General features: G+C 45.1%; 1 protein-coding gene across 1 annotated transcript in view; it reads left to right on the top strand.

Moving 5' to 3' along the window:
• Window positions 1-20,104, top strand: part of VPS41 (VPS41 subunit of HOPS complex) — a 308,457-nt gene that overhangs the window by 107,047 nt on the left and 181,306 nt on the right. Inside the window, exons 6-7 of the mRNA XM_073678260.1 lie at window positions 10,389-10,451; window positions 14,483-14,548. Coding sequence (XP_073534361.1) covers window positions 10,389-10,451; window positions 14,483-14,548 — 129 coding nt within the window. The remainder of the gene's footprint in view (window positions 1-10,388; window positions 10,452-14,482; window positions 14,549-20,104) is intronic.

Genomic DNA, 20,104 nt, shown 5'->3' with positions numbered 1-20,104 from the left:
CCCCTGATGAAGCCTAATGATACAGGAAAAAACGCATTGGAAGGCTATTTGCAGTACTGAATAACATTAGCGGCGGTCCTACACTTGGCTACTGCCCTTGTAAGGCCAGGAGCAAACACATGGGGCACGACAAGGAGGTTTAGGCAGTGTATAGACCGGCATTACCCTTCTAGGTCCCCTACATGCTCCTGGACAGCATAGATCTTCCTGGAAATTAGGTGACATCAGACTATTTATTATCATGCTCCGTTTTTCATGAAAAACTTTTTGCACATTGTTGAACTGATGTTTCTGCAACTGGTAGCCGCCATTTGATACAAAGTGAATCAGCATCTTCTGGGAGCACTGCTTTAATTATTTAACCATTTCTAGATCTCATAATGAGACTTGAAGGTTTATTTTTTTATGTTAATATGCATTACTAGATGGTGGCCCGATTCTAACGCATCGGGTATTCTAGATATGTATGCGGCCGACCGGGCGCAATCAGCAGAGCGTTGTTTAAATTTGCCGCCAAAATCCCTGATTGGTCGCGGCCGGCAACCGCGACCAATCAGCAAAACGGTGTTTAAATTTGGCGGCAATATCGGTGATTGGTCACGGGTGGCGGCCGCGACCAATCAGCGAACCGTGTTAGTGAGGACTGGAGAGCGTGTTTAAATTTGGCGATAAAATCGCTGATTAGTCGCGACCGCGACCAATCAGCAAAACGGTGTTTAAATTTGGCGCCAGTATCGCTGATTGGTCGCAGCTGGCGGTCGCGACCAATCAGCAGAGCGTTGTTGAAATTTGGTGCCAATCTCGCTGATTGGTCGCGGTCGGCTGGCGGCCGCGACCAATCAGCAGAGCGGCGTTTAAATTTTCCGCCTAATCAGCGTCGTATTAGTGAGGACCGGGGAGCGGGGCTGCTTGTGTGGCTACTTCCGCTGCGAGAAGCCGGGAGATGAGTGGCTACTCGCAGCAGAAGCATCCCGACCTGCGGCGTCGCTCCCCGGTCCTCCGTTCACACTTGCCCTCCGGAGATCAGCAGGCCAAGCCGCTGATCTTCCGACGTAAGCCGCATGGAGGTGAGTGGTGCCGCCTGTCGGGGTAATTGTGCTGCCAGCAGCGGGGAGATGAGCGCCTCGCGACGCTCATCTCCCCGCTGCATCGCCGCTGACCTCCGTCCCGCACATGAGCCGCTAATGGCCGCCATCTTTTTCTGAAATCCCGCGTCGTTGATTGGCCGCGGCCGGACCAATCAGCGACGCAGGATTTCCTGGACACAGACAGACAGACGGGATAAGACGATTATATATATATATATATATATATATATATATATATATATATATATATATATATATATATATATATATATATATATATATATATAAAAGTTCTATTTTAATACTTCTCTCCTTGTTATATACAGTCATGGCCAAAAGTATTGAGAATGAGACAAATGGTAATTTTTCCAAAGTTTACTGCTTCATTATTTGTAATGGTAATTTGCATATACTCCTGAATGTCAAAGAGTGATCAGCTTAACAGCAATTACTGTACTTGCAAAGTCAATATTTGCCCAGAAAATGAACTTTAACCCCCAAAACACATTTCAACATCATTGCAGTCCTGCCTTAAAAGGAGCAGCTAACATCGTTTTAGTGATTGATCCATTAACACAGGTGTGGGTGTTGATGAGGACAGGGCTGGCGATCAATCAGTCATGATTAAGTAAGAATGACATCACTGGACACTTTAAAAGGAGGCTGGTTCTTGGTATCATTGTTTCTCTTCAGTTAACCATGGTTATCTCTAAAGAAACACGTGCAGCCATCATTGCACTGCACAAAAATGGCCTAACAGGGAAGAGTATCGCAGCTACAAAGATTGCACCTCAGTCAACAATCTATCGCATCATCAAGAACTTCAAGGAGAGAGCTTCCATTGTTGTCAAAAAGGCTCCAGGGCGCCCAAGAAAGACCAGCAAGCGCCAGGACCGTATCTTAAAACTGTTTCAGCTGCGGGATCGGACTACCAGCAGTGCCGAGCTTGCTCAGGAATGGCAGCAGGCTTGTGTGAGTGCTTCTGCACGCACTGTGAGGCGGAGACTCTTTGAGCAAGGGCTGGTTTCAAGGAGGGCAGCAAAGAAGCCACTTCTCTCCAGAAAAAATATCAGGGACCGACTGATATTCTGCAAAAGGTACAGGGAGTGGACTGCTGAGGACTGGGGCAAAGTCATTTTCTCTGATGAATCCCCTTTTCGATTGTTTGGGACTAGAGATGAGCGTTGTTCTACTCGAACTGTTCGCCAATCTCAAATTCGAGCTGTTTTGGGCGGTGTTCGAGCCGTTCGGCGAACACGAACATAACCTCGAACAGCCGAATTTTTCTCAAATCGTTCGTGTTTGAAGAAAGGTGTGCCTGCGCTCCACCAGCATGTCGCACACAACATCACCGCTTCTTTGAGAAACTCTGTGCTACAGGGTGCATTTCACCACAGACACTTGGACGAGTAGGCATGGACAGGGGCGTTACATGTCGCTGACTGGGCACTGGGTAACTATGGTGACAGCAGGACAAGGGGCTGCTGTCCAAGTCTTGCCGTCCCCACGAGTTGTGCGTCAATCCTCTTTATGTCAAAGTTCCTCCACTGCTTCTGCCTCCTCAACCTCCTCTCGGTCTTCCACCTGCACCCAAAGCCTGTCTGGTCATGCCACAAGCTTTCTAACTGCGCAGAAGGGATCCTGCACACCTCCTTACTATGCTGGCAGTAGGGCTCAACGTCATCAGGCGGTTTTTACATTGAAATGTCTGGGAAATGTGAGTCACACAGCTGAGGAGTTGTGGTCAGCTCTGGAGAACCAATTTCATGAATGGTTGTCTCCACTGGACCTGAAACCAGGGAAGGCCGTGTGCGACAATGCTGCAAACCTGGGTGCGGCCCTTCGCCGGGGCAATGTCACACACGTGCCTTGTATGGCTCACGTGTTGAACCTGGTTGTCCAGCAATTTTTAGCCCACTATCCCAGACTAGATGGCCTTCTGCAGAGGGCACGGTCGCTGTGTGCTCACTTCCGCCGTTCGCATCCTGCAGCTCAGTGACTTACATCTCTACAGAAGTCGTTGGGCCTGCCACTTCACCGGCTAAAATGCGATGTGCCTACCCGGTGGAATTCAACTCTGCACATGTTGCAGCGACTGTGGCAGCACCGACAAGCCCTGGTGCAATACGTTCTGACGTATAGCCTGGGCCAACGAGATCCAGAGGTGGGGCAAATCACGCTGGAGGAGTGGTCTCAGATCAGGGACCTATGCACCCTTCTGCACAGTTTTGAAATGGCGACGAAGATGTTTAGTGCTGACGATGCCATTATCAGCATGACTATTCCGGTGATTTACATGCTGGAGCACATGTTAAACAGAATTCGGAGTCAGGTGGTGGCACAAGAGGAGGTGGAGGAAGTAGAGGAGGAGGAGTTGTATGCGTAAGGGCTAACATCTGCAAGGTCCAGACGGTCGGCAGCACCAAGGCGGCAGGCATGTGAGGGTGGGGGAGATGGTTTTACCAGGGCGCATGGTAGCAGCCAAACTAGTGAGGAAGGTGCAGGAGCCCAGGAAGAAGTGGAGGACGAACTGATGGAAGACTCATCAGATGAGGGAGACCTTGATCACATTTCTGTTGTGCGAGGTTGGGGGGAGAGGACAGAGGAAGGAAGCATGATTGTTACCTCGCCACCAACACAACAGGGACTTGGTGCTCCTGGATGCGCAACACACATGAGTGCCTTCTTGCTGCACTACCTGCAACGTGATCCTCGAATTGGGAGAATTAGAAATAATCCTGACTACTGGGTTGCCACACTGTTAGATCCCCGGTACAAAAGTAAATTTGCAGAAATTATTCATGCCATAGAAAGGGATGCACGCATGCAGGAGTATCAGCAGAGACTGTTGCAGAATCTTACATGTGCTTTTCCACAAAACACCAGTGGTGCACGTAGTGAATCTCACAGTTCCAACTTGCCAACCGTGGGACCGTCAAGTGTTCAGCACTCAAACCGTAACAGAACCACAGTATCTGCTGGTAACATCAATTTTGCGGAATCATTTCACCACTTTTTTAGCCCATCCTTTGCAAGGCCACAGGAGACAAGAAGTCTGACACATAGTCAACGCCTAGAGACGATGGTACAGGAGTATCTCCAAGTAAACATTGAAGCCATGACTGTGTCACTGGACCCTTGCTCTTTTTGGGCTTCCAATCTGGATAAATGGCCGGAGCTAGCCACTTACTCCTTGGAGATCTTGTCATGCCCCGCAGCCAGCGTTCTGTCTGAACGTGTGTTCAGCGCTGCTGGTGGTGTGCTGACAGATAAGCGCACGCGGCTCTCCACTGATAATGTAGACAGACTCACGTTCATAAAGATGAACAAATCATGGATCCAAAACGACTTTTCTACCCCTGTGTCATCCTGGGGAGAGTAAAAGCTTGATGATTGGTTAAAATCACCCTACCAACCGTTTTAAGCTTTCAAATTACTAATCATGTTTATCTGTATCTTGGCTGGAAAATAATTTGGGCTTTGTAGCAGTGTGCAGCACTGATTCTATTAGGCCATCTATAATAAGCTCCACCAGATTTAAAATTACTAATCATGTTTATCTGTATCTTGGCTGGAAAATAATTTGGGCTTTGTAGCAGTGTGCAGCACTGATCCTATTAGGCCATCTATACTAAGCTCCACCAGATTTAAAATTAATAATAATTTTTAGCTGCATCTAGCCCGGAAAATAATTTTGGGGCTCCGAGATGCGCAAGACACATAAGTGCCTTCTTGCTGCACTACCTGCAGCATGACCCTCATATTGTCAGAATTCGAAGTAATCATGACTACTGGGTTGCCACACTCTTAGATCCCCCAAACTTTTCGATCAACCTTTTCATTTTAATAAAGACCAAAAAAATGGTCATTTTTGAAATTATAAGCATTAGCAGGTTATTAGAAACTGAAATCAAACAGTTTTCAACTCAAAACTTTATTCTAAGTGATGTTACATTTTCACATAGGACCCCTTGTTCGAAAGGAGCTTCTGAACTCTCTCGTCCATTGAATTTGTCAGGTTTTGGATGGTTTCTGCTTCAATTGTTTTGCATGAGGACAGAATACCCTCCCAGAGGTGTTGCTTAGATGTGAACTGCCTCCCGCCATCATAGACACTCCTTTTGATGATGCTCCAGAGGTTCTGAATGGGGTAGAATGAGGGGAGCATGGGGGTCACACCATAAGTTTGTCCCCTTTTATGCCCATATCAGCCAAAGATGCAGATGTTTTATGTGCAGCATGAGATGGTGCATTATCATGCAAAAAAATGATCTTGCTGTGAAATACACGGTTCTTCTTCTTGAACCATGGCAGGAAGTGCTGTTTGAGAAAATCCACATACATTATGGAGTTCATCTTTAGCGCCTTCAGGGATCCTAAAGGGGCCGACAATCTCTCTCCCCATGATTCCAGCCCAAAACATTACTCCACCTCCTCCTTGTTGGCGCTGTGGCCGTGTTTGCGTGGGGTGTCCATCAACCAGCCGTCCTCCACTCCATCCATCTGGACCATCGAGCGCTGCACGGCACTCATCCGTGAACAAAACAGTTTTGAAATCAGTCTTCATGTAATGTTTAGCCCACTGGAGCCGTTTCTGCTTGTGTGAAGTGGATAGAGGAGGTCGACAGGATGGCGTATGCACAGCTGCAAACCTCTGAAGGACCCTGCATCTTGTTGTTCGGGGGACGTTGGAGGCACCAGCAGCTTCAAAAACTTGTCTGCTGCTATGACAAGGCTTTTTTGCCGCTGCTCTTTTAACCTGACGTAATTGCCTGTAGGAAAGAGTCCTCAATTTGCCCTTATCAGCACGCACACGTGTGTACTGTGAATCAGCTACATACTTCTTGATTGCCAAGACACTTCATCCTGATCATCGCACAATGTTGATTGTAGTCATGCCTTGACCTAAATACTCCACAATTTGTTGCTTCTCAGCAGCCGACACATCCTTTTTCTTTCCCATTTTGGCAGAAAATGTAGGCTGCTTAATAATGTGAGACAGCCTTCTTAAGTAGTCTTGCCTTTCATTGGACACACCTGCCAAACTAATTAGCACAGGTGTCTGCAATTGCTTACAGTGATATAAAGAGCCCTGACACACATCACCATCAATGAGTTTAACTGACAAACAAACAAATTCTTCCCTTATCACTCCTAAACACTTTTTGCATAATAATTTGGAACACAGTGTACATGTGCTTTTCCACAAAACACCAGTGGTTCACGTAGTGAATCTTACAGTTCTAACTTGCCAACCGTGGTCTGTATGGAGTTGTTCAATAAAGGGCCCAAAATTAAGATAACATAGATGGGAGAGGTCTCTATGAATAGGAATTCCTAAGTATTTGATACCTTGTGAGGGCCAGGCAAAGGGAAAGTTGGACTGGATGGAATCCTATATGGATTTGGGGAGGGAGACATCGAGGGCCTCAGACTTCGCTGCATTGATTTTAAAATTTGACCATGTAACAAAGTGATCTATTTCAGCCATAACAGCATGGATGGATATATGTGATTGAGTGATATATACTAGGACATCATCAGCAAATAGAGAGCACTTGTACTCGGTGCCTCCCACCTCAATCCACCTAATATTGGGGTTATGGCGAATTGATGAGAGCAGGTGCTCCGTCACTAGGATGTATAAGAGAGGGGACAGAGGACATCCCTGCCTTGTCCCATTGGTGATTGTGAAAGGTGATGAAAATGTTCTGATGCACCCCCTGGGCCTTGGGACACCCGGAGCCGGACCCTTTTTGGTGGATGCTGGTGGTTGTAGTCTTCGTGGCGGCGACCGGGTTCCGTGGCTCAGGGTGGTCAAACCAGTGGCGGAACTATTTATGTGATTTTGATGTTTAAATGTCCGACTACGCCACCCGTGGATTGCGGTCAGAGTGAACCGCCGCTGCAGGGCAGACCGCTGAGGCTGGTGTTGTGGGTGCAGCAGAGCGTAGCATAACTCCCCAGGAGTATAGCCTCAGGGCAGTGTATGCGGAGGATGGGGGTGATGGTGCAGGGCTGCAGCAGTAATGACACGGAGTCAGTGATGCAGTCCAGGGCCTTTACTCACAGTTCTTATTATCCAGACCACGTCTGCAGGTAACGGCTGCCCACGTCGTACTGTGCTCACCAGGTGAGGGGCTCAGACAACTCCCAGATAACTTTGGAGCGCTTCACAGGACCCCCTTTGTGTGTCCTTTGTCTGGCCTTTCTTACCAACCCTTCTGTCCGGCTTCCTCGGGCCTCCTCTTGGTAAACTTGGCGCCAGTTTCCCTGACCCTATGTGGTGCCTTCCTAGCGGGTGTAGCGAGGGGCTGCGCCACATAAAATGTCAGAGCCTCCGGTTTCTAGCTGAGGGTCATTTCCTGCCTCCACTAGTTTCGGGGACCGGTCTCCCCCTTTGGCCTGACCCCTCCACGCAGGTGGATTCGGGCGTGCGGTGGCGACTCGCCCGTCCGCACCCCTGGGATCCCTTCATTCCTCGTTCCTGGAGCCTTCTCCGCTCCTCTTCCTTCCTTCTCCCTCTTCCAGGCCTGGGCCTCTGTTACTAGGCCCGCCTCCGGAGCAGAGCTCATGCAGAGCCCCTGCTCCCTGCCACTTCTGCTCAGACTTCTCTGCACTGAACTAAGATGGTGCCCACCTTTTATACTCCCTTCTCAATGCACCCAGGAACTGCTTCCTCCCTGCTCCTGCACTACAGGGTTCCCCTTCCTCAGTGTTCCCTCCCCCCACTCCAGCCAGGGACAGGGACTGTCGTGCCCATCTCAGAGGCATATTGGTCGCCCTGCCCCACGGCAATGTGGTGTAATGCATGCAGGTGTCGGGTCCTGATCCACACTCCATCCTTACCTGAGAGTGAGATATCACACCTCTGGGTGAGGTGCAATACCTCTGTAGCAACCGAGCCCTCAGGGTGCTACAGTTCCATTTATCTTCAGCCTAGGTGACGTATTGTGATACAGGGCCGTGATTTTGGCTATAAAAGGGTCCCATAGACCCCTACCCCAAGCTTTTTAAGAGAATCATATATGGCGTGCCAGGAGACTCTATGGAATGCTTTCTCAGCATCCAACGAGAGTATCTAATTACAAATTTTTAACTGCATCTAGCCCAGGAAATACTTTGTGCCTAGTAGCAGTGTCTGCTAGTCAGCGGATTATCCCGGCTGTTAAGCAAGCTACACCACCTGTAGTTTGGACACTTAATTTTTTCAAAGGAAATGCTTCGGGACCACGGGATACTCAGTGAAGAGCATCAGGAGGCACCCCAAGGCATAGGGGCTGGGACTGGCAGTAGGATGCCTTGCGGTGGACAGCCGAGCTCGATCCTTATAAAAGCTTTTTAACTGCAGCAGCTTTAGTGGACGCTACTGGAGCTGGAATTACGCGGCTGCTGGCATGAGACTTGCCCTCCAATAGATCCTTGTAAATGGATTTAAAGTGTATTCATTCAAATTAGAGAGACAATTTAAATTAAAAAGCTTAGAGCTGCCTCCACCACAGGGAGGCTCGCTCGACCCACCAGCGGACAGGCACCAGTACCGAACCGAACTCGAACACTACGGGGGTGGCTCAACACTATTTGGGATATCTGGAAAACAGCTTATTCGGAGAAGAAGAGGTGAGCGCTACCACCAGTCTTGTCTCATGCCAACTGTAAAGCATCCTGAAACCATTCATGTGTGGGGTTGCTTCTCAGCCAAGGGAATCGGCTCACTCAGTCTTGCCTAAAAACACAGCCATGAATAAAGAATGGTACCAGAATGTCCTCCAAGAGCAACTTCTCCTAACCGTCCAAGAGCAGTTTGGCGCCCAACAATGCCTTTTCCAGCATGATGGAGCACCTTGCCATAAAGCAAAGGTGATAACTAAATGGCTCATGGAACAAAACATAGAGATTTTGGGTCCATGGCCTGGAAACTCCCCAGATCTTAATCCCATTGAGAACTTGTGGTCAATCATCAAGAGACGGGTGGACAAACAAAAAACAACAAATTCTGGCAAAATGCAAGCATTGATTATGCAAGAATGGACTGCTATCAGTCAGGATTTGGTCCAAAAGTTGATTGAGAGCATACCAGGGAGAATTACAGAGGTCTTGAAGAAGAAGGGGCAACACTGCAAATATTGACTTGCTGCATTAACTCATTCTAACTGTCAATATAACCTATTGGTACTCATAATATGATTGCAATTATATTTCTTTATGTGATATAAACATCAGACAAACACTAATAAAAACCAGAGGCCAGCAGATCATGTGAAAATATAATTTTGGTGTCATTCTCAAAACTTTTGGCCATGACTGTACACTATATATTCTCTGAGAGGATTGTGACACTCCCCTTTATCTATAGGATGTTGGTACATTTCTTGGCTGTTCTTTGGAGACAGATTTTTCCCATTACTGAGATGACAGTTGGTGCTTCTAAAATTCTATGAAGGGGGAAGGAGGGAAGGAGGGAGGAAGGAGATAGAGGCAGACACACATTCTACTGCAAGTTACATAGACGATGACAGTTTCTGCTCTATGTAACTTCCCGTAGAATTTCTGTGTCTGCCTCTAGCTTCTCCCTCTGCCTCCTCTTTCCATAGAATTTTATAAGCACCAACTGTCATTTCCTATCTCAGTAATGGGAAAATCTGTATTTATTGAAGTCAGATTTTACCTGTGAACTGAAAATTTTGATCAGTCCAGGAGAAGAAAGAAAATATATTTTTCTTATAAACATATATATTACAAAGTTTCTTTTTGTCATGTGTACTATTGATTTATGGAAAAAATTGAAAATGAAGGTTATTCTTTAAGACTGACGAGGATAGCCGAGTCATTTCTCCCATAGTAGTGGGTGATCTTCATCCCTCATCGTAGCTGTTGCTATGTATTTTCGAACTCCAGGTTATACAAGTGTAAAGAAGTCCTCCTCTCCATATATCTGTAATATGTAACATCTGTCATGAGTCAGCCCAGATTTTGTCCTTTACCTGCTGCCATTGTGCACTCTGATTACGGAGTTAACATGCAATAACTTTCCATAATGTTTCCATGCAGTTCTGTGGATTATGTTAAACCACAAGTAGCACATTTTAATATTGTATCACGTTGTGATAAATAATTCAGCTCCTATATCTGTTTTCTGAAGAATATCCCCAGGTTCAATCATCCAATTAATGCGATTGATAATACATACTAGTGAGTGTTCTTAGTAGCCGCAGGGATATAACTGCTGTACATGGTGTGGATTTGGGCTGTAACTAGTAATACTTGTAGGCTCCTCTTATAATAAGTCTCTTGTTACAGGTTCAGGTGTTTGGCCTTTATTCCAGAGAAGGATTACATGAAATATTTGACTGCCCGATAAAGGTGAGTACATCTGCTTATATCCACATTATGATAGTGCTTCTTTTTATTACTATTTTATTTATACTTTCCACCAGATTCATTTGTGATATGAATGAACACATTCTTTATTTTTAATTAACGGCTCTTTATCTTCACATAATGACAGCGAGTGGTTCTTACAATGACTATGTAAGATATTATCCTACATGATCTTCTGGAAGCAGAAGCTGCTTTACTGATGTCCTCCACTCCAGATCCTTCTACTTCTATTCACCAGCACAATGGCAGAATCCTAGCTGAGATCACCCCCAGAGGTGGAGCACTGCACCAAGGCAATAATCTAAAAAATGGAGATCCAGTTATAAACCGACTATAAGGAGTACTCATCCCATACCCTTCCTCGATCTTCGGTCACAGCGACTTCCTAACAAGAAGTGGACTGCATACATGTGCTGGCACTGATTTCAATACTTGGTGTGACATGACAGTAACATTGACAGCCTGGACCCCACATAACAGTGACCCGTACATCAAAGAGTACCAGCCTAGACCCCACATGGTAATGACAATCAGGATGTCTTCTTCACATTCACAGCGGCATCACTAAGTAACAGCCTTGGCCATGCATAGTAGTGACGGCCACATCACAAATGACAGCCTCGACCCTCCATCACAGTAGCAAACCCAATGCCCCATGTGACAAGCAACAAACACTTTGTAACCAATACTCCTGGGCTGATCACTAGAGATTGTGGGGAAGAGGATTTTATTTGGGCAGAATAAGTCATTGTCAGACTTGCCTGGTATTCTTCATTGAAGTGAACCTGTCACGTCAGATAATGCTGTGAACCTGTCACGTCAGATAATGCTATGTACCTGTAAATACAGGGTTAATAACATTATGAAGGTGTTCGGCCGGAGTACAGAAGTGCGGCACCTTGGAGACAATGATCTTTATTTCTCCAGGGAGCCACTGGCCTTCAGCCATACAGGCATGTCTGTGTGGCTACGATCATGGCTCAGTATACTGAGAGTGGCAGCTATAAGCTTGCCCGACATCTAGACTGACAGTCGACACTGCAGGGCATCGGTGCAGAGTGAGCTGACAGACACAGTGGCGGTGTGTACTTACAGCTGACACTCTCAGTGCTGTGAGCGATGACTATAGCCTTGTGTGGTCACCTGTCTGACTGAAAGCCGGCAGCTCCTGGGAGGAATAAAGTTCATTTTCTCCCAGGTGCCACACTTTCAGTTCTGCAGCCGGGCACCTTCATAATTCTATTAATGTGCAGATTAACCCCATATCTGCTGGCTCATAGCGTAATTCGACTTTACAATTTATTTACTCTTTGCAAATCACTTTATTACAGGGTTTGTCTTCATTCCTGTAGTAAAAGAGCATGTAAGTGTGTTCTAAACCCCAGCACTTCCATAGTCTGTTTTCCTGCCTTCAGCTGCATTGATATCAGAATATACTCATTTGGAGTACAGATGATGGTAGTGATGGGTCAGAACAGCCCCTGTGTGTCACTACCTATGGGGATAAACTGCTGCAGGTGATTGTTCTGATAAGGTGCTGACCCTTCACTGCCATCATCTGTACTCCTAATGTGTACATTCTGATATCGATGCAGATGAAGACTGAAGAATGAACTGGGGGAAAACAGATTTAGAAGCCACTTACGTGGTTTTTTTTTTTTTTTTTTTGCAGAAATGAAGACAAATCCCCTAATAAAGTGATTTGCAAGGTGTCCTAACATTCCATACTGGACAAAAGTAAAAAAAAAAATAATACAAGTTTAATTACTGTATAATCATGAGGGAAATAGCAAAAGCGTCTGAAGTGTATAACTAGTGACAGGGTGGAATCTGGCTTCTTTTTCCATAACATTACATTAGGGTATTACTATCTCCTCAGTTGTCTGATATACAGAGAATCTAAAGGTGAAGAATGGCTTTCTAGAACATGTCTGGATGTGATACAGTTCTTTACAAATGAGTTTAGCTCAACATTTTGCACTATATTTTCTATGTGAAGTCTGCAAAGAAATGGGATATAAGGTTTTATGAGGTTGTAAGGTAAAGCTGTAGTTCTTCCTTGCAGTAAGTTTATATACTTATTGCAGCGGTACAGGAGCGTTCATTAGTTGGTATAGCATAACTTTCAAGTATATTGGGCTTTGATTTAAACTGATGAAAATACCCCTGCATGTAAAACCAGCACCTGAAGTCAGCGCAGAAAATCATTAGTTATTGTGCTTCTCCTTCTTTTTTATGTGCGGCTCTTAAAGCTACAATAAAACATAATGTTGTTCCATAAATACAGGAGCGCTCAATAATGATTCCTCCGCCATAGCGTGATATCTCTGTCTGTTCCCCAGAAAGCTTCGCCGCAGCTGTAGACTATTCTACAAGTGTCTCATACTGAACCGTTCATTTACTTTTACTGGGTAATAAAATGAGTCCTATTTAGGCACAGAATAGTTAGCAAAGCAAGGCTTGTTAAATTATAGGGGGGCTACCTCCAATAGGGGGCACTAGAGAGCCTGATCGCTTAAACATGGAGTAGAGCTAATTTGCATACTCTTTTTCCCAGGGAGCTTAGCCTGATTAATAAGCCTCCCTACCCCAATCAGGAATAAGGAGGCGTATAACCACTCCTAACCATTTACAGGCTGCCAATAGACTTTTACATTTTGTGACTGCAACTTTTGACTGTTCGAAAGTCAGAGCTAACGGTCACAAGGTCTCAGTGTAAGTCTATGGAAGATTCGTTCTGGCTCTCATAGACTTACATTGAGAAGTGACTTCCGAATCACCCAGCAAACAGTGAAGCAAGATGGCAGGTCACAAATTGCTGGAGACCAACCAGAGTGGCGTCAATAACAGAATATGACGGGGCTGGTAAGTGTAATACCAGGGGCAGTGAACTTTAGATTAGTGGTCACTCCAGCGCTGCAATGAAAAAAACACTGAAGTGGTGCATTAAAAACGTACCTGTGATTGCCTGCATATATTTCATCTGATGGCATCATATTAACCCAATAAATTCTAGAATATTTTTATCATTTATGGTTTCCTATATTGATCGATGAAATGATCCATCATTACATGTCTTTGATGGAAACCTATGCAAAAATGTGTTTTTTTTTTATTACTGCTGACCTTCCAATCACCATCATGTATTGATATTCCTCTAAAGAATTGGCTGGTTCAATGCAGATTTCCTAGTTCTGTCTTTGATGGCGTGCCATTTTGGTCTTGTGGCAACTAAACACGCCCAAAGAATAATACTACTATAACTTTGTTTCATAGTAGTGACTGTTTAAAGGGAACCGGTCAAGTTGATCATGCTGTCAGAGCTGAAGTTATGGAGCTGGAGTTGTTGAGCAGATAATATATCGTTTTATGGGAAATATAGACATATAAAAATATTGTAATCATTCTAGTGGGAGAGAGGACTATTGTCTGCCGGAAAGAGATGGCAGTCGTCAGTCACAGGGTAGAACGACTGTGTAACCAGATGGTGGGAAGACCCACAGGAACCCTGTTTGGGCAAAAAGTTACAGACAAAGCATAAATGCTTATTGCACATGGATTTACAGTATTACAGCAAGCTTCACATGCTCTGGTGGCTGCAGACAATCAGGATTTCCCATAATTGCAACTTATCACCTTTCTACAGGATAAGATATAAATGTCTGGTAGGTAGGACTCCCATCATTGTGAGCCTGACCCCCACTGGTCATGGTAACATGTCCCCTGCTTGAGTAGAGCAGGACTTGCCCAGCACTGCTTTGACATCTACAGTACTGACTGAGACATCGGAGTACTGTGCACGATCACCTCCATCAGTCGCAGACTGTGACTGAGGTGGTACTGCGCATGCGCATCCGTCAGGACCGCTCTGTACCCAGGTGTAAACCCAATGTGCCATACATAACCTGGCACATAATATTTTGTAGGACATTGACACCATTGCAGGACAATGTATGGTAAAATGCCTCAATGTGGACCATTGTGTTAATAATAATAATTCTCTTTGTTACTAGATTGTTGCGGTCCACCCTCAGTTTGGAAGATCTGCCTGTAAGCAGTTTGTGACTGGAGGGAAAAAGGTAAGTTCAGGGTTTGGAAGAGAAATAATGTCCAGAATAAATACAAAACTAAAATGTCAGGCGTTTATTGAGTCCATTTAACATCCAGCAATCAGAAAACACCTAATCAATACTTCCACGTTTCAGGCACACATGGCCTGGTACCAAGGTCTGCAGTGTGCTGATCAAGGATCGTTCTTTTATTCAGCACATTAGCTGAACCCGGCCACGCGTTGTTGTGGCTCAGTCTGGTTAAATGGAAAAGAAAGAAAAGAGAGAGCGCACGTTTCTAAAATATTTAATTTCACAATGCTTGTGGGTATACAATATTTTTTGTTGTTCCATTGTCTATGTAGCTATAGAGATTGTCTGGTTTGCCGACTCTAGAACATGCAACATATAATTGTCCATGTGAGAAGCAATCCGTGTCTAGATTTAAACCGCACAATTCTAAAGATTGGCCCTGAGCTGTGTTGATGGTGATTGCAAACGTCAATCGAAATGGGAAGTGCAATTTCTTAAATTGAAATGGCATATCCGTTGGAATCGTAGGAATGCGAGGAATGAGGACTTCTTCACATTTGAAAGGTCCTGTCAATATTGTTGCTTCAACGACGTTGCTCATTAATTGTTGTCTGTACCCTGTGAGCCCTGCAGGCCTGTACTCTGCACAGGTTACCAAAGAGGTCGGTGCTTGCTGTCAGGTGTCACAATGGAGCCGGTCATCTCAGGGATTGTTAGTTATGCAATTCCCTAGTACAGAGGGAATGTGACAGGAGGGGGCACAGAGATAGGCGGTGGCAGAGGAGGAGGGGGGTAATCCGCTTGACATGTCCCGGACTGTTACCGGCCAGATCACAGCACCGCTCCCGCCGGTGGAGCAGTGGGATTTGCACTCGCTCGCCAAAGCGGAGGCCGCGGCCTGTGCCTCTCCGTGATGCCTCCCTCTCTCCTTCCCTCCCTCCCCTGCTCGTTATTGCACAGTCTGAAATAAGACTCACCTGCCGGAGAAGAAGAAGCCGCAGCAGCAGCGGTGCCGGAGAGCAGAGGCGGCCGCCTCTCAGGCGGTGGTGGTGATGAGCAGCAGTGTCTTTTGACCTTGAACAGACGGTCTCATCATTCCCCTTCCCCCTATCCCCACAGGGAACACGAAAGGAGTAGAGCACAGGCAGCGGCTGAGGTGAATAAAGGAGAGGGAGAAGGGTTTATGAATGAGATGGCACTAAGGGGGGGGGATGCTGGGCGGCCAGGGAGAGTCATCCTGCGACTGAGCTTGTAACACTCCCCTTTTGCTGTTGCTTTTACTTCCAACAGCTGGTATATAAAAACATGCATGTATTCAAATGCAATGTTGTGTCAAAATTTAAAAGCAATCGGTGAAGAACTTTCGGAGATTTAAGATTTTGAACAAACGAACATTTTCAATTTTATTTATATAGATTAGAAGATGCAACCAACTTCCATGGATAGAATACAAGCCATGATTCATCATAGTGTCTATGCCATTTTTCTTTATGAAAAGTAGTGACTTTTATGTTGGTGTCTTATTCATGATTTAATTTGCGCCTTTTTTAAGTCAGCAGTATAGAAAATGTATTTTGGATACAGCTCACCCCTGTTCGTTGTGTTACTTGCACCAGTCTGTAGGCAGCCCACGCTCCCGTGCATGGATCATGCTTTTGAGGCTCTAAGCGGTGCTTCTCAAAGTCTTGGCAATTAGGTTATCTATCCAGCACCAGGTTAAAGTACAAAAATATTTATTATGGCTTCATTCAAAATATATTCTATCGACATATAGTTTGCCACCACATACTGTTGAGCGCCGTGGCACTGGGTCTTTCCAGATGGAGGACAGTGGCATTGTGCCTATTTGGCAGAGCTTAAGTTGCACTCCATGACATACCGTGTGGCGTTGACTGTAAAAAGTCGAGAAGCAGCCGTAATGATTGTATTTCTTCCTGGGGTCCCCTTTACAGTGTCCTATTTTTCTCTCTAAGACCTATCACTTTGAGATTATAGGCCTTGATTTATCAAAGTGTTAACGCCAGAAAACTGAAAAAGTTGCATAACATTTTTGCGACTTTTACCGCTTAGATGCCAGTTTTGGACGGTTCTTGAATGGGTGGAGCTGGGGAGGAGCCAGGGTTTGGCTACACTCGCCCTTCAAATTCATTAAAAGTGGCGGTGTTTCTTATGTCAGAAATGTTACTCTAGTCCCAGACTGGAGTAACATTACTTGCGAGGCTCACTAAGGTGCGTCTCTTAACCACTTCCGTATGGTCATTAGACTTTTAAATATCCAGGCGTTCCCACTCCTACTCTACAGTGATGTTTTAAAATGTCACTGCATAGGAGCGCAGCTACACACTGTCATGTAGCTGCGGAAGAGGGATTCTAGCGATCAGAGACAGCTGGAATAACCATAGAGAAGGAACTGATAGTCCATTACCGTCTGTGCCTTCTCCATCTCAATATACAAAGCGCTAAAGAAGCACTGTGTAAACAGTAATAGGAAGTGCTGATGGCGTTTCCTCCTCCATACACCCCCCACGTGATTGCTGTTTATATGGAGGGCTCAAGAGCTCCTGCATCACAGGAAATTAAAAATAATTGTTACAGAATGGGAACACATTTTTAAATGTATTTTGGTAATTCTTTATGGTCATAAGAAAAAAAATGGGGAAAACCGATTTCCCTTATTTTTCCACCAACAACACTCGATATCGGCAAAAAAAAAAAGTCTATGACAGTGACATAAAAATTAATCTCCACGTATCACGTAACAAAAGGCCAAAAACTACTGGACTATCCAAAGAGAAAAAAAATTATAGCTAAATCGTATTGCCTGGTTAGGAGCGAAGGTAAATGGCCTTGTATTGAACTGGTGAATGAATACGGTGCATCTTCTTTCTTCATGCCAATCAATAAGACATGCATACAATACTACCTCATCTGAGAGCAGCATAATGTAGGGAAAGAGACCCTGATTCCAGCGATGTGTCACTTAGTTTACTGAGTGCAGCAGTTGTGACACCATCAGAGTTCTTAGATGTAGCTTGTAGCAAAGCTCCGAAAGCTGCCCCTGCCTACACTAGACTCTGTGTAGAAAGTCTGTAGACAGTGGGCTGATTATCAGAGGACGGGGTGTGGTTGGACCTGGTCTCACTTGGGCACCAGTCCAGGCAGTGATAATCTCCTGTTGATAAAACACTCATTGTATTGAAACAACAGCATACAGCCTAATAAGTGAAACATGACTGAAATCAGTGTCTCAGCCCGTACCTCATGCTGCCCTCAGATTAAATGGTAAAAAAAACTGCTGATAGATTCCCATTAATGAATCTGAGCCATAGTTTTTATTTGTTCTTTTGTTGCACTGTCAGCAAACTATTACATTAGCATGTATGAGTTTTCATCGGCTCAGTTCATTCTTGTGATGGGAGTTTCTGGTGTATTTAATGGTTAGAATAATGGAGTCTGCAGCGCTTCTGCTGCTGTCTATTATACTATAGCTCCAGCAGACTCCATTATAGTCCATGGGGTCCATCACTGTGTGCTTGGGTCTATAGTAGATATTACCTGTTACCTATAGAAAAAAGCTGTGTCAGAAGCATATGTTGGTATTCTACAACACATACTTCTGACATAGGTGACATATGTCAACCATTGACTCTTGTACAAAAAAAAAAACATGCTTTCGGAAACTGTAAAAAAGTTCTGGTTATTCCTTTTCCTACGACAGTAAACTATGGCTTACACTGGCAGCAAATACCCAAATACAAACACAGCACAAAACATGCAGTCGCTGCTGTCATTTATCGCCCGACATCCATGGCCTTAGTCATTAGCATGTAACCAAGCTGACAAGCCTGCTAAATAGCCCATTTAATGACGCCATTATTGCCTGTGTCAGACAGCGGGGCTGATAAGGCAGGTACAGATCTCTGCTCAGTAGGTGATTAGCATACTAACCATGTTACCTGTCCATCTCTTTACTGGGGAAGATGATTTATTTTCATGGTTATGGAATGAAGCTGGAATGTTTAACTTATGTATCTCAGAAATGACATCTTTACCAGGGTATTATTCTACTAACAGCTTGAAAACTTGCATTATTTCATGTCGCCATCACTCATGGGAAGGGTCTTAGTAAAACGACATCCATGTCTCTGAAAATATCATAACCTCATATTATAAATGAAAAGATTGTGATATTTATCAGATATTGGGGAATTTTATATTCTATGAAATTGGCAAATTTCGGAGCATATTACATATTTCTAAGTCTGGATTCCCACGTCCATGTTTTGCCGTGTGAATACGGACTGCGATGCACAGACCGGCCTTGGGTCTTCTGACCCGAACTCTATGGTTTCACAGGCATATATGAGGCTGTCGAGTCTGTTATGAGACCTACGGCCACTCCGTGCTAAGGGGTGTGTGTCATGCAAGGTGTAAGAAAGACTAAGTGCAACACGAAGGGAAGGGGGACCAGACTCTAGGGAAAGGGGGGAGTGGAGACCTCCTGGGCTGATCTAATATCACCTTGACTCCATTAACGTCCCTATATTGGCTCTTCACAAATTGCCGCACATGAACCTCGCCCTGTCTTTACCTGGCGTTTGGCCCTGGCTAGGGAAGGGAGGGGGATGAGCGCTAGTCAATCACCACTGACCACTACAGACAACAAGGGGGAATAAACAAGGGAAGATGGCTTAGCCTTAGTCGATTTCAGAGAGATGAACACCTGTCCTCAAAGCTCCAGAGAGGAAGAAGTAATGCACTTGCTCCGAGCCTTCATGAGGGGTAATGTGAGTATTGCCAGCACCTTCCTCAAGCAGACACCTGATATTTATATACCCAGGCCAGGGTGTTAATTAGCCAGAGGAAGGTAGCCGCTGGGTCCTAGAGAGACAGCCTCTAAGAAGGTGTCTGTAATGCCAAACGTAGATGTCTCCTGCAACCAGCTGCAGGGTGACTGTCTGTCACTTCTGACACACCCATGACAGTATGTGATCGGGCTGTGTAACACAGAAGTGTGAATCCGGTCTATAAAGGAATCGATCAGAAGCTTAAAACCCCACAAATCAATTTTATGACTGTGTAGCTCTTTAAAGGATAGTTCATTCGATCCTTTTATGGCCCCAAGAACTGATCCAGCAGCAAGAAATTGAGTTTTCAAGTTGTGTCTGTAAGTGCATGTGGGTCTGACGATGCATTTCTAGCTTCTGAGCCTCGTGCTGTGTTTCCTGCCTATCAGACCCTCCTCTGGCTGATAGACAGGTCATTGTCTGAGCACAAATGCAAACAACCTGGCGATCAGCCAGGGGAAGGTGCTGCTAGGTACAGAATACAGCATGAAGCCTAGAAGCTAGAAGTCCATCCATATATACACTGTGCATCAGCACACTGCGATTAATGAATACATGGATTCCAATATTGCTATATATGGTATGTAAAAAACATGAGGTACTTGTTTAACATTTTTTGATCAAAAAGCGTAAAAACCATCCAACCATGACACTGTAACTTCATATGAATGGTCCCTAACACTAATGACTCACCTGTCCATGTGTC

This window comes from Phyllobates terribilis, unplaced genomic scaffold (assembly GCF_046119375.1).
Source record: "Phyllobates terribilis strain yellow unplaced genomic scaffold, ASM4611937v1 Scaffold_4__5_contigs__length_816908805, whole genome shotgun sequence".
Classification (NCBI taxonomy): Eukaryota; Metazoa; Chordata; class Amphibia; order Anura; family Dendrobatidae; genus Phyllobates; species Phyllobates terribilis.
Note: the sequence above shows the minus strand (reverse complement) of the source record. Positions and strands in the feature narration are given on the sequence as shown.